At 36.3% G+C, this 13627-nt stretch overlaps 1 protein-coding gene across 1 annotated transcript in view; it reads right to left on the bottom strand.

Moving 5' to 3' along the window:
* The window catches only part of UTRN (utrophin), a 401902-nt gene that overhangs the window by 11879 nt on the left and 376396 nt on the right, over window positions 1-13627 (bottom strand). Inside the window, exons 71-72 of the mRNA XM_067293529.1 lie at window positions 5493-5651; window positions 4869-5112 (exon numbers count right to left, since the gene is read on the bottom strand). Coding sequence (XP_067149630.1) covers window positions 4869-5112; window positions 5493-5651 — 403 coding nt within the window. The remainder of the gene's footprint in view (window positions 1-4868; window positions 5113-5492; window positions 5652-13627) is intronic.

Raw genomic sequence — 13627 nt, 5'->3', positions numbered from 1 at the left:
GCTATTCAATATCAGGCTTCAATCAAGCTACAGAGTCTAGGTAAAATGAGTTTGCTGCTGTTAAAGAGGCCAAAACTCCTTTGACAAGCCAGGTAATTCTGTATACAAGCAACCTCTGCTCAAGAAGTGTTTAGAGCTGTAATGGTACAGAGATGAAGCAAACGCTGCAAGGGTTACTTTAGTATAGAAGAAAGCTAGCTTCAGCAGCAGGGTGGCTGCTTGCCCACCTCACAAATAGACTGACACAATGTGAATCATTCAAAACACAAACTTGCACCTGGACTGGATCTCCGTCTCTCTTCAAGTGGTAACTGTGGACAAAAAGTACAGAGATGACTAAGGGAGGAAGAATAGTGCTGGACTTGATACAAAACTGCAGAACAACAACACATAAGCTAAATCAAGGATGGTGAGGCACTGCAAAGTCAAGATTAATTAAGAGGTGTCTCTGAACTTAAATGAGGAGCTAGTAGCAAAGGATATTTAGTGCTGCTTAGCAATGCTATTGCAAATGACAGGAAAAAAAAAAAAGCCAACACAGAGCGTGAGGACTCAGTGGATAAACTAAGAAGAAATAAAACATGTTAGAGTACTCTGCATCGGTGTAGCATATATTGCCACAACAATCAGAATGAAATAGTGCTGCTGGGTTTTTAAAATAAAACCACATCCCTTATGATCAGAGGACAATGTCTGATGAATTCATGCTTTATTTAAACATACTCATAAACGTTACACTACACAGTTTCAATGCCTGCTACAAAAAAAGCCAAAAGAAATCAAAATCCTCCTGTTCCAAATACAGAACACAGCTAGGCGGATGAACTGTGGGTTTTGGAGCAGCAAGGGAAGGGTTCCAGTAGTGGAATAAATGCTTTCATAATCAAATACTGACCAGCGTTAAATGCAAAATAAATCAGGATATAACTACATGTAGTTACATTATTTAACAGCTTTTCTGTGAGAGAACCTGAGGCACAGAAAAGTCATAGGCTATCATCCAAGACTACAAAATGAGGACCAAGAACTCGTACTCAACACTCACTAAAAGCCTGTTCTACTTGACCCTTGCTGCATAACACCTACGATATCTAATCATTCCCACGATCAGTCCCCTTCAGGCATTATGAAGTTCAGGCATTCTTATTCAAAACAACCCGGCAAATAACTTTTAGGCAGAAACCACAGGAAAACAGCCCTAGATTTTACCTTATGTTATTTGTCCCTGAATAAACAAAAGCAGAGGGACAGATCAGGCCTCTAGGGGGATAAAGGGGAAATTTCCAAACCCATTTTCTAGAAGGTAGCATATTTCTTCTGATGAAGAAACAAATAAAGATATGAAGTCACAGAGATGTTCCTCCCCAGAAACCTTGGAAACCAGGGGATTTTTCTGTATTACAGCAATTTTTAAAGCATTTTAAAGGAGATGCTTAAAAATTTATTTTAGCACCACAGTGTGCCTCCTGCTGGTGTCTTTCTCAAGGAATAGCTTGAATGGTTCTGTGGCTTAAAGGGGTAGATAAAACATACGTGTTCTTCACTTGATTCACTTTTGCGGGGAGAAAACATCTCTGAGTCACAGAGAATCTCAAAAAAAGCTAATTCCCTTTGCATACCCATTACAGATGCTTCTGCTTGTTACAAGCTTATTCTCCCAGCCACAAAAGAAACAGAGCTCTTCTCTGCTCTTTTGGTAAAGCTCCTCTGCTTTCAGGAGAGGAGCTGCAGTCCCTATTTACTCTGTCTTACAGTCCAGCATATCCATTGATAGACGATATTAACTTCCATTTACTTCAATCTCAAATCCAATATGAAACCTCTGTTCAGTAGCTCAGGTAAGCAGAAAAAAATCCAAACAGACTTTAAATGCCTTTCACAATAAGTCTTATTTCTATTTTGCATGTGCAATATCTAACAGGGCTGTAGAAAGAAAAATGAAAATGGATTCTTTATTTTTTCTCTGTATGATTAGCATACTGGTATTGAAGTATGTACTTATTATCTGTATGATTAACATATTGGTATTAAAGCATGTCAGTTCTGTTTCACCTTCCTCTTTGGCACTATAATCAATCAGGTGGACAAAAATGACATTGGTGTGACAGCTACCAATCCTTTGGGCTTGCTAAACTAAAAATAGTATGGTCACCTCAGAATCATGACCTGAAGTAGGCAAATGTGTATGTGAGGATGCATGCATATCTCTGAAAAATGTGCCCCCTAAAGAATGCCTTGGAAAGCTCACTCATACAGATCAAACAGTTACTACAGGGAAGCTTCTAAATTTCATTAAATTTCTCCCTAAATGTCTGTGGGTAGACAGACTCATTCCACATCTCTTAGGGAAAAAAAGGCCCAGTACTTTTGGATTCAGTGACAAGTTATTAACCTAAGCAACAATCAGGAGGCTGAATGGAAAAGAGAAAAGGAGAAACTTGCTCTTGACAGAAGTGAGAAACAAAGAGATGACATGAGATGCCAGTTATGGCAAAGTCGTCACTACTACAAGAAGGATGGTTGCGTCCTTTAATACCAGTAATTGTTAGAGGAGTTTTACAGTTGCTAAATGTTTTGACATTTGGATTTAAGAGAATCTTCCATGCAAATCATCCAGTCCCATTCATGAGAAAAGGAATTCCTTATACCCACTGAAAAGATAATTGGGGCAGTCCATAAAAGTAAAGGAAATAAACAAATACGCTTAGATCCCCAGTTGGCTGCTGATAAAGTCCTACACTTAAAGCAGTGAGAAAGGTAAAAACTTTCACAGACTGTAAATGGCCTAGATGACAGAAAAAGAAACTTTCTAAAAAGTGGTCATTTTTCAGATGGAAGAATCTTAAGGGGGCAGTAATGGGATTCAGTGCTGTTTCATAAGTGTACTAATGTCAACCTAAAGAAGCTCCAAAAATGTATGCTGAAAATTAGGATTATTTACAATTTCTGAATCCCCTGTGAATCCTCCAGAATAGGAACTTAGGCATCACGGTAGACAGCTTGCAAAAAAATCTGCTTAGTGACAGTGGAAAACAAACAAACACCAACCCCCCCCAGCCCCAAATAAAATAATGATGCATTTAGAAAGGCATATTGAAAATCACAGAAATATTATTAAAAAAAAAAAGTAGACCCTCTACAATACTGGACTTAGTTCCAGTCACTCCTTTAAAGGAGGACAGAGAGAAATAGGACCAGCTTTGGGAAGGGCATTTGGAACAATCAGAAGCACAGCGTGACTCCCACAGATGAGGGAGATTTTGGAGAGGAAGCAAAAGAGCAACAGTATAGTAAATCAGGTTTAAACAATCAGAAGTACTAAAAAAGGTTGACTATGTTCTATCTTACTCTAACAGAAACCAAGAGCTGCAGAATGCCCAGAAAAATCAAAAGGTGAAACCGATTAAAAAAAAAAAAAGAAAAAAAAGAAAAAAAAATTGCTTTTTTTCCTTTTAGCACAATACACGCATTATACCCTAAAGGCCTCACTAAGGACATTATGAGGATTCTAAAAAGATTTCACAATTATATGATTAATAAGATTATCCACAGTTACATTAGAATAAAAGAAAGTTTGAAAGGGGTGAACACTTTCATGCTTTAAGAACTAAGCTGAAACTAACTGTGGGTTTGGCAGAACATCTGCATTGCTATTACCAGCTGTTTCAGCAGACTTTAAGCCTTTCCCTGAAACACCTAGTAGTGGCCACAGTTATCAAGATATTTACTTCATGAACGATTGATGTGAACAGTTGTACCAGTTCTTGGCTTCCCTTTTAAATATTTAAGCTACTCAAATACTGATGAAAGATGCCAGAATGACAGTAACATCAACAAAAATAATTCTGCTAGAGGGGTAGGGAAGCCATGGGAACAGACGCATTTTAATGCTGTGCTGTCAAGACTACCTAGAAAAATGAGAAAGCCAGCCACTGAAGAAAATTCCTGATTACTTTGATAAGTCTACCATCAAGCAGGAGCTTATGCCATTGTGATATCCGTTTTGTGAGGTCTAGTTCTTAGCTTAGTTAAATTCTCTAAGAAATACAGCCATTCACCTGGCTCATGGAAGCCAGGAACCATTTGCATCACTGGACTCTGACCCAACTGTACTGATTATTTAGGAGAAAACATTCGTACATTCTTCATCATTCAAGCTTCCACACAGGATACAGTATAAACAAACATCTCTGACAATACCTTGTATAAGTTACTGTTGGTAATTTTATAATCTAGATGTGCATATTCTGCCTTCAGCACTTCCTCTTCCAACAAAGAAACCCAACGATCCCTAGCTACTGAAAATTGCTAAAAGTCTCTTGCCTGCAGCATTTGATTATTTGTAGACCATTTTGCTGTTGTTTACTGGTCTAAACGTGTTACTCAAGAGAAACCCCTCCCCCTTTTTTTAATGGAAATAATTTCTCCCTTGCTTACAAGACAGGTATCTTTGGCAGGCCAAGAAAGGCTGCAGTGTCCAGGAACCTTGGCAACAACTAGGACATTTTAAAGAGGCTGGAGAGCTGAAGTAAAATAAAGGCTGTGACTGGTACCACTATTTAGAAAAAGGCATATATTTTCTTCCCCCTCCTCTTTAATTTTGGGAAAACTGTTGCACTTGCTTGTTGTGTGTTATTCACTTCATGAATTATCATGATCACTCCAGCACTTGTAATTATTTTGCTTTCATTTTGACTTTTACAATGGTAAATGCATTCATAATAGATGATAAGAAAAAAGTCTCTTCATCCTGACTGAGTTCAACAGATCAAGCTAATTTGGGAAAAACATCTGCAATAAAATTCCAACACCTCTGATTCACCATCACACAGAAACAACGTTGGAGAAAGACACCACTATACATTTACCTGCTCAAGTAGCTGCCGTAGCCGGTGAAGCTGAGATTCCAACTGTTTATTGTGATCTTCCAATATTTGCATTCTTGCTTCCAGGCGACCTTTATGCTGCCTTAGGAGTTTAGCTTCAGCAATGAGCTCAGCATCTTCCGAAGCTTGCTGAGGTGACACAACAGAGTCTGGGGGCGATGCAAGAGGATTGATTCCTCTCCGAAGATGTTGCTCCTTTAGTTGCTCATATTCTATCTGCAGACTCCTGGTTTATTAAGAGAAAAAGAGAGTGATGACAATCAAGCAAATTAAAATAAAAACCTTTCTTAGTTCAAATGACATTATCACCTCCAACTACAGGACACACGTAGCTCATACAAAGGTCTAGTCCTGACTCCCAGTTTATGATAAAAAGCATATGCAATAAAGTAGAGGTGAAACTCAAATATTTTGTCACAGTCCCACACTCTTTCACCTAACAAAGAGTCAGGCTATGAACAGTGCTTTGACTGATTCTAAGCTGAAACTGCGACTCCTGGGTCCATCTCCTCATCCTCTCCAACAAGAACTGTATGTAGTACATGCAAGGTTAAAACAATGACAGCAAGGTGACAATTCAGACACCAGGCAGGATGATTACGAGACCTTTGCTCTTCCTCAAGGTCAGCGATGATGCGCTCCAACTCCCCCCGCTCTTCCTTTTCCACTGACTTGAGTATCTGAGCAGGACTCTGTGGCTGACTCACAGGCGACTCTCCTCCCAGAGTCTGACAATACTGCTGGATAAGGGCATGTTCATCTTCTCTAGAGTAATAAAACAATGTAGATTTAAGACAGGCAGTAATGTGTTTATTATGTGAGCTAACAACTTTGCCAAGCTGAGGGGGTTTGTTTGTTTTCTTGTTTGTTTATGACAAAGTACTCAGAGCAGAACATAAGCCTGCAAGAATCTAGGGTATAACTGTCAGATGTATGTAGCTCAGCAAATTGTATTAACATTTTTCTGACTTATTTCAAAAAAATATACTGCAAAAACCAGACAACACATAGCAAAAAGAAAATTGAACTGTATTAGTATAAAAGACCATTTCATTTTAATGTATGCATAAAGACCAAAGGCTGCTGATGGTTCCAAAAGAAACAGTGAAAGCAAGAATCTGAGATAATATAAACCAAAAATGATTACTTTCAAGTGCCTTAAATATAAATAAAACCAAATGAACTACCTGGTAAAATAACCACTACCTGGTGGTATCTTTATTTTGACTACAAATATCCCTAAACTTATAGTATTTCTTAGGAGACAGTTTTGGTGTGCTCAATCTACTTAATAAAAATTAGAAATTAAAAAAAAAAATAAATCACAGAACTCTCCAAAATGTGATAGGTGAAAGAATCATCAAATATCTAGATAAATCAGTATGGGCTGCACAAAGGGGACTGACAATGCTGCAAAGATCATGACATGGATTTTGAATTAGTCTTATATTTCCACAATTTTTTTTTTTTGGTTGTGATACACATGTGACACATTGAAACTCTTCAAGGGTAGCAGTTATCTTCCTCCTTACAGATTCGGGTATAAAACTAAAAGCCTAAGACTGACCTTCTTTTGACTAGCACAGAAATTCCATTCTAGTCAGGAGATAGAGAAGACCTAAAACTTTCAATTATGCTATAATATCCAAATGATTTTGCTTTTTTATACATGCCTTCCTTCCCCACTTGCTGGCTTTTTTCCATAGCAATGTCAGAGGGATAGGAAGTGAAAGATACCATGCCCTAAGAGTAGTTGCTTACTTACTCAAAAAAGGATAAATGAGAAGCAAAAAGACTATATACTATTTTTAAAAGAGAAATTCCTGAATCATAGCAATAAGACTGCTGTAGAACGCACTCTTCTCTTCGCCAAATGCCTTTCTTTGCTTGACTTGCAAAACAGAGGCTATGTACATTACTATATAGTGAAACACTTTCCATACAAACTTTATCCTAAAAATCTTTTAAAGTTAAAATATGATCAACAGCAAAAATAAAGCACATTAACAGTATACACACATGTATTCAGATTCATCTGGGAAAGAGAGAGAGCAAACATCCAGTTGTAAGACACTGTAGAGGAGACACTTCATGTACCAGATGAACAATGGATATACAAAGATAAAAGAGCAGAAAACTACAAGGAAGAAAGGAAGAGACAAGAGAGTAGGCCTGGAGAGACACATTGGATGGGCTGAAACTCATCTGACAGAGCAGGGTGGAGAGATAAGGAAGCAGACTGTTTAAATCTTGGAGGAGAGCATCCATGATAAATAAAGGCAAAAGGTCTTTGCTACTGGTTTCTGCTTGTGGGGCTTTATCACTGGAAGAGAATCTAAAGTCTAAAAGGTTTTTGTATGTATACGTGTACTGTCTTGAATATGAGTGTGATACAGCTGAGCTAGTTTTTAGATGATTAGGGCACCAGTAGCCCAAGAAAATAGTAGGAGAAGAAGGGAGAACTTATTTGTTATTGAAGGTACACTCATCTGTTTACATCAGGTGATTCCCATTTTCTTTAGAATATAGTTGAATGTTTAGATGTTTAAAAGAAATAAGAACTTTTCCATCATTGCTTGGAATGGTTATCTCACAAGATTTTACAGCCACAAAAGCTTTTATGCCAACAACTGTCTTGCAAAATCATGCAAAAACTTTTGCAAGATGTTGGCAGAACTATTCTCTGCTTTTTCAGACAAGAGAGACCCTATCTTGCCAAGACTTTTGAAATAACTTATTGAAAATTTCTCTCATAACAGAGTTTAAAATATATTAACTCCAAATTTCTCATTTAAGAAACTCAGAATGATTTTTTTCTTAAAAAAAACAGTATACAGCTTTTTAGAATTTAAACTTAAAAAGACAGTAATAAATATGAAACAGATTTTTCTGCATTAAAAAAAAATCTATCCTGCACTAATCTTTTTCTGCTATGGTTGCAATGAAGTAACTATTCATTATGCTGTTCAACTGATTGTGCTGTGACATAATGAAAAGTATCCTCAAGCAGTGTCTTTGAAAGGGCATAGTAAAAACAGGAAGTTGGTAATAGACAAAATATTTATTTTTCAAATAGAAATGTAATAGAGCTTTTCAAGGGGCCTTTTCTATTTCCTTCAGTTTATTAAAAATCTTACAATGTAAAATATCTAAATATACAGTCCCATTTGAATGATTTGAAAAACAGTTACTTAGAAATGTATATACTGGATAAAACAAAAATTATCTCTGTGGTGACAAATAATCTATTAATAAATGTATCTAAAAGTAAAACACCTCAGGTGTATTACAGGCCTTGCACACAGATTGGAGTTTTTTCCAGAAATAAATTCAAAACCTTGTGATAAAAGGAGTCTTCTGTTCTCAAAGTGCATAGCTGTACTGTTGAACTTCAGTAAATGCACATGACAGAAACAAATGAGAACTGCAAACATATTGTTTGTGTATGTATAAGACCCTATCCTATGCTGTCGAACTAAGATTTCTTGGTACCTCACTACATCAATACCCATTTGAAGTCATCACCACTATTACAAACCAAGCCAAAATATCCACAAATTTATTAAATACAGATTGTCTATTTCTCTTGGAAATCCACTTCTATCATGCAGCTAAGTGATTTCGTTCTTCGTATTATCGATTAAAACAAATTTCTTACTGAAACTAATTTCTATGTTAGAATAACATTGACTTATTTCTACCTGAAGATAACTATGCACTATCTATCCAAAGCTGTTAGGTGGGCTGCCACTTTCAACTTGTCTTTGAAAATCTAGACTATTATGATCAAATATGTATCAAATAACAATAAAAGTGAAAAAGACCCCAACTATTTATAGCCTCTGACAGTTCCATCCATTCTTAAAGTTCATGGCATTCTGTTCCATGAATGTTCATTTATGACAGAAGGGTTAAAAACAGATATGAAAAGTTTCTTCCACCGAGTGCTTTCCTTCAACACATCTTTTGCAATAAACTAATAGTTTGCAGAAAATTTACATGATAATCTGAAAAAGAAACTTCATTAGTAAGTTCCTCTGCCTTTAATTGTAAATTGAGAAATTTCAAGTAAAATAATGCACATTCCCGTATTTCTTATCTATCTTGGCTGTAGTCAGTCCTATGCTCATGAGAAGAAATATTGATCTTCCCATGCAAATCAATAAATGTAATGAATTTTTCATTCAATATGAGCATACAATTCAAATAACACTGGGGTTGTATGTGCATTTAAGCCCCCTCAAAAACACAGGGGATAGCGGACACACAGAGCTGTCTAGAACAGAAACAGAACAATGTTTTTTGCTTACCTACAAAAACAAGTCCCTTAACTGCTTTCTTTTCTCAGCCTCTCAAATGATATCAGGGAAACTCATAATCACTTGCTTTGTTATTTTCTGGTCTAGTTAAATCTAAAACAAAGGCTAGTATAGTTAATGGAGTTTGGATCAGGTCCTGACATAAAAATGAAAACTGGGTACTTCTCTATCCTTTAAGCACCTTAATAAAACAAAACACCACTTATGACTAAGTTTTGGCTGAAGTGTTGTAAACAGATATTAGGGCTTCAAACTGTACGGTATATAGTAGGGTCTCTAAAGTCCTGCAAAACTTGCAGAATTGCCTCACTGCAGCTGAAATAGTCTTCTATGCAGTGAAGTGCTGCAGTTTAATGCCACATTACAGTGAGTACAAAAACAGTGTGAAAACAGACCACAGAGAGAGAATGCAGTTTTATCATCCAGGTTTCAAAACACTCTTTAAATATTAATTTACATGATACAGTGCAACTATACAGGTTTTATTTGTGCAAGGGTGTTATGTTGTTGGGAAAGGTTCACAAGATCAAGGAGTTTAGTCTGGTTATTTTAATTAGGCACCAAAAAGCTGCTATCTATATTTTAAGATGATGAATTAGTTTATAAACAGCTATGCAGGTCACTTGAAATGGATTTTTTTTTAATATGGCTCTGTAAAGCTGGATTTATTATTTTTATTTGACTTCATTGAAGCTGAGATTCTGTCAAGATTTTACATTAGTTGTAACCTCATTTTTTCATGAAACTTATATACCTTATAACTTATATAAGAAAGTGTTTATACAATAACTGCTTACATACTTTTCACTGTTCTGTGGCCAGTTGGTAGGACCCAAATGGGTAGATACAATTTGCTCAGGAAGGATTCTTGATATTTTATACTTCATACTCCTCCCAGTTATTCAACCCTGAGTAAATTTAATTTCCCTCCTCTCTCACTGATTCAGTGTCTCAGAGTCTGTAGAGGACAGACTGCAAATACTGACTGGTCATTTCTTAGGCATCACAATCTGTAATTCATAGCACTCTGACACATGAGAGAGGAAATACCTGATAAAGGGAGAAACCTGTTAAAGAAAAAGTCATTTTTTAGCATGTGTTCCACTACCAGTCTGTTCTGCCAAGATTACTGGTCCCAAACCAGAACCTTCAACCTGCACCAACAGACCTCATGACTGTAATTAAGACAGATCTAATAGTAGCACAGAAGTCTCAGTGCAGGGCTTCATGATGACCTCCAACACAAGGGAATGACACACACTCTTCGACATGCAAATATTTTCATTTTGAGAATCCAAGATTTTCTCCTCTCCAGAACTGGTGGGAGATGACAATCAGCAACCAAAATAAAAGCACAAGATCAAAATCAATTCCTTGTCCTTTCTCAGTGGTTATTCTCCTGAAGACCCTGGGCTTTGAGAAAAAGCCTGAACTACACAGATAAAGTCCTTTAACAGCAGGAATTACAGTTACTTTTTAGCATTTGCACTATCATCATGCTGGAAAGCTGTAAAAAATGACATCCAAAGAAGGTCAGACTTGAAAGAAGGACATCTCAAAGGAAAACAAACCAACCAATGGAAAATGGCATTTGAAATATCCTATTCTCTTTGTGGATACATGTTTTCAACAGGCCTATTCCAAAACATGCATTAAGCACGGCAGGGATGGAGCAAGAGCCTAAAGAAATTTAGGCACAGCTTTCCTAGCATCAAGCCTGAGCTGTAAAAAGACAAACTCAGATTTCTTGATAGTCACTCTTCATCCTAGCGTACCATTTTATATGATTAAGAAAACAGATTGCTAAATTAGATTTTAGACAATAAGATAAATGAGTTTGTGATGACTACATTTCCCCCATCATTTTCATTTTTTTCTATGGCTCTAATACTAAGCACCATGTATTCTAGTCCAAAGAAAGTGTATCTTGACCTGATGATGCTATGAGAAATACTAGAATAAGGTTCAAAAAAGTATTCAAAAACATTCCCATCCTCTAACTTATCTGTTCTTCTCTTGATTTTATTATCAACTGTAATTAATTTCTCATTGTGACAAGATGTCTTTTTACCACTTAAATTATGTCAAAATATTCAGTTGCTATATACTGGGACTCCAGTTGCACTTATGACACACTGCAGGGCAGTGCCAGCTGAAAGCATTGCTGGCCTTCCCTGCTTGTTCCTACCCCTGCACCTCAGTGCACGGTCTCCCTGATAAGCAGAATTTCTGATATGTTCCAGCTCTGCCTTCAGCTGGGTATGAAGTGGCATCACCAGTGCTGCAGACATGAAGACCACCAGTAATAAAGGGGTTAATCAGAAAACAGCTATTAAACATTCACATGTACACAGAAATCATAAATACTATGCACAATGCAATTAACTTTAGCATGGCCTAGACAGGATAGTTTGTATATTACAGGAATAAGAGAGTTAGGTTCTTGTTTGATTTTCTTAACAATGCTTTTTGCTTTTCATTCTACTACAACATGATTTGTCAAATTGTGAGGCATGGCTTTCTGTTAGGCATGCTATTTATCATTCTCTGAACATAAGGAAAAACTGAAGACTTTGCAACATTTTCACTTGTGAAATGTCTGCTTTTAGGATATTGATGTATTTGCATGAACTAAAGCCAAAGAAAATTCATCATGACTGTCTAGCCTAAGCATTTAGAACTCTATAATGCATAGTGAAGATGAGATGAAGGAAAAATATTTTCCTTCAAAGTCTTTATATTAGAAAACACAATCATGAGAACATCAGAATATTTGCTTGGAAGTCTGGACACACTACAGTAGACTATGATTGTTTTGTAATCCACAAATATTTTTTCAATTGAGGAAAAATGTAGTTTAATGGAATTCACATACTTTTGGGGAGTTTAGAAGAACTGAATTAGAGGAAGTCATAACAAAGTTCAAGAAAACAGGTTAAGTAAAAAACAGGAGAAATTTATTTGAAGAATGTTTTCTTAATCAAATTGTATATTCTAGAACATTTGTGCAAAAAATTGTGACGTTTAACTGAAGGCAGAAGTTTTCTTGTCATTCAAATGTAGAAGGCTTCTTATGCAAGCCCTTTGGAGCATGAAGTGTGTTAACAAGTTCATTAATAACAAGGTTAAGCTGACAAGGCAAAAGTAGTAATTCTCCAATATCAAGTGTAACTTTGCCTCTATTATAGTTTGCAGTAAACTGAAGAACTCCTGAGGACTGATAAAAATAAGATCTCAGAACAGAATTCCGATTACGAGAAGGAGAGAATTTGATTTCCAAATCAGTAATCATCTCCTGAAGGTTCAAAAGAATGCCATAAGAAAATGAGATTTTGCTCAGGTATGTTTATAGCAGATACACTTGAGCTGAAAAAATACAGATTCAAATTTCAAATTGCCCCTTCTGATTCAGTCTACATAGAATGATTACAATACACATTTCTATGTCAAACTGTATTTAAACATTAAAAATGTTGGTGAACTGGGCATCCTAGATACCCAGTGTTCCAGCTATAAGAGATTTATGATCCAGCCTGGGATCTAGATTTCACAGATCAGTACTTCCCTGCAGTGGTTCAAGTCTAAACTTTAAATCACAGTTCTTCAGAATTTTGCGGGCACTTTAGCATGCACCTTAGTGAAAGTATAGTATTATCTGCAAATAAAAAATGGTGCCACACAGTAAACCCCCCCCCCCAACTTTCTTGCCCTCCTTGACCTCTGAATCTCTGCATGTTTTGTTTATGTAACAGTCCCCATTTGACAACAGGACTGAGACCCAAAGTCTCTCCAATATAACGGTACACAAATCCACCAAGTTTGTTATTTTTTTTAAAAGAGAGGCTATTTTTATAGGTGAGAATAAAAATTGTATTAAAATCAACAGATGAATAAAAGCATATATGACTCCTTTTACTGTTGGAATGGATGGCTGCTCAGTCTTGTACACAAGTAGAATCATTAATTGCAAAATAAACAACTTGATCAAGTGTATGAGCATTTAGCAGCTTACAAATTTTCAGCTTTCCCTGCCAAATGGCAGCATGTTTGCATTTTTTCAAAAGGGAAGAGTTTGGCTGCATTTCTGTCATTGGTGAGCCTACTATTAAGGTTATACATGAAAAACAGTTTTAGCAGTTATGTAAAAAGAGTTAATCAAGCAGGAAAGAGGAAACGAATTTAAAGGTGATCATGAGTGCTTCTTTGAAAGATATTATTTATATCTCAAACTGCTAGTAAAATTCATTGGAAAAATCATTTCACGATTAGATTTTAAAACAGTAAACGAAGGCATTACTAAGAACAATAGCCTAGTCTAACTAACCAGAGCTGAACAATAACAAATTCTGTTTCCTCTGTAATAGGATGACATCCTTTAATAACTTAAAAGAGGCATTGTCCTACTACACTGATTTAATTAAC

The sequence above is a fragment of the Apteryx mantelli genome, chromosome 3 (genome assembly GCF_036417845.1).
Source record: "Apteryx mantelli isolate bAptMan1 chromosome 3, bAptMan1.hap1, whole genome shotgun sequence".
NCBI classification, from domain to species: Eukaryota; Metazoa; Chordata; class Aves; order Apterygiformes; family Apterygidae; genus Apteryx; species Apteryx mantelli.
The sequence above is the reverse complement of the archived record's forward strand: the minus strand, read 5'-3'. Positions and strand labels throughout refer to the sequence as shown.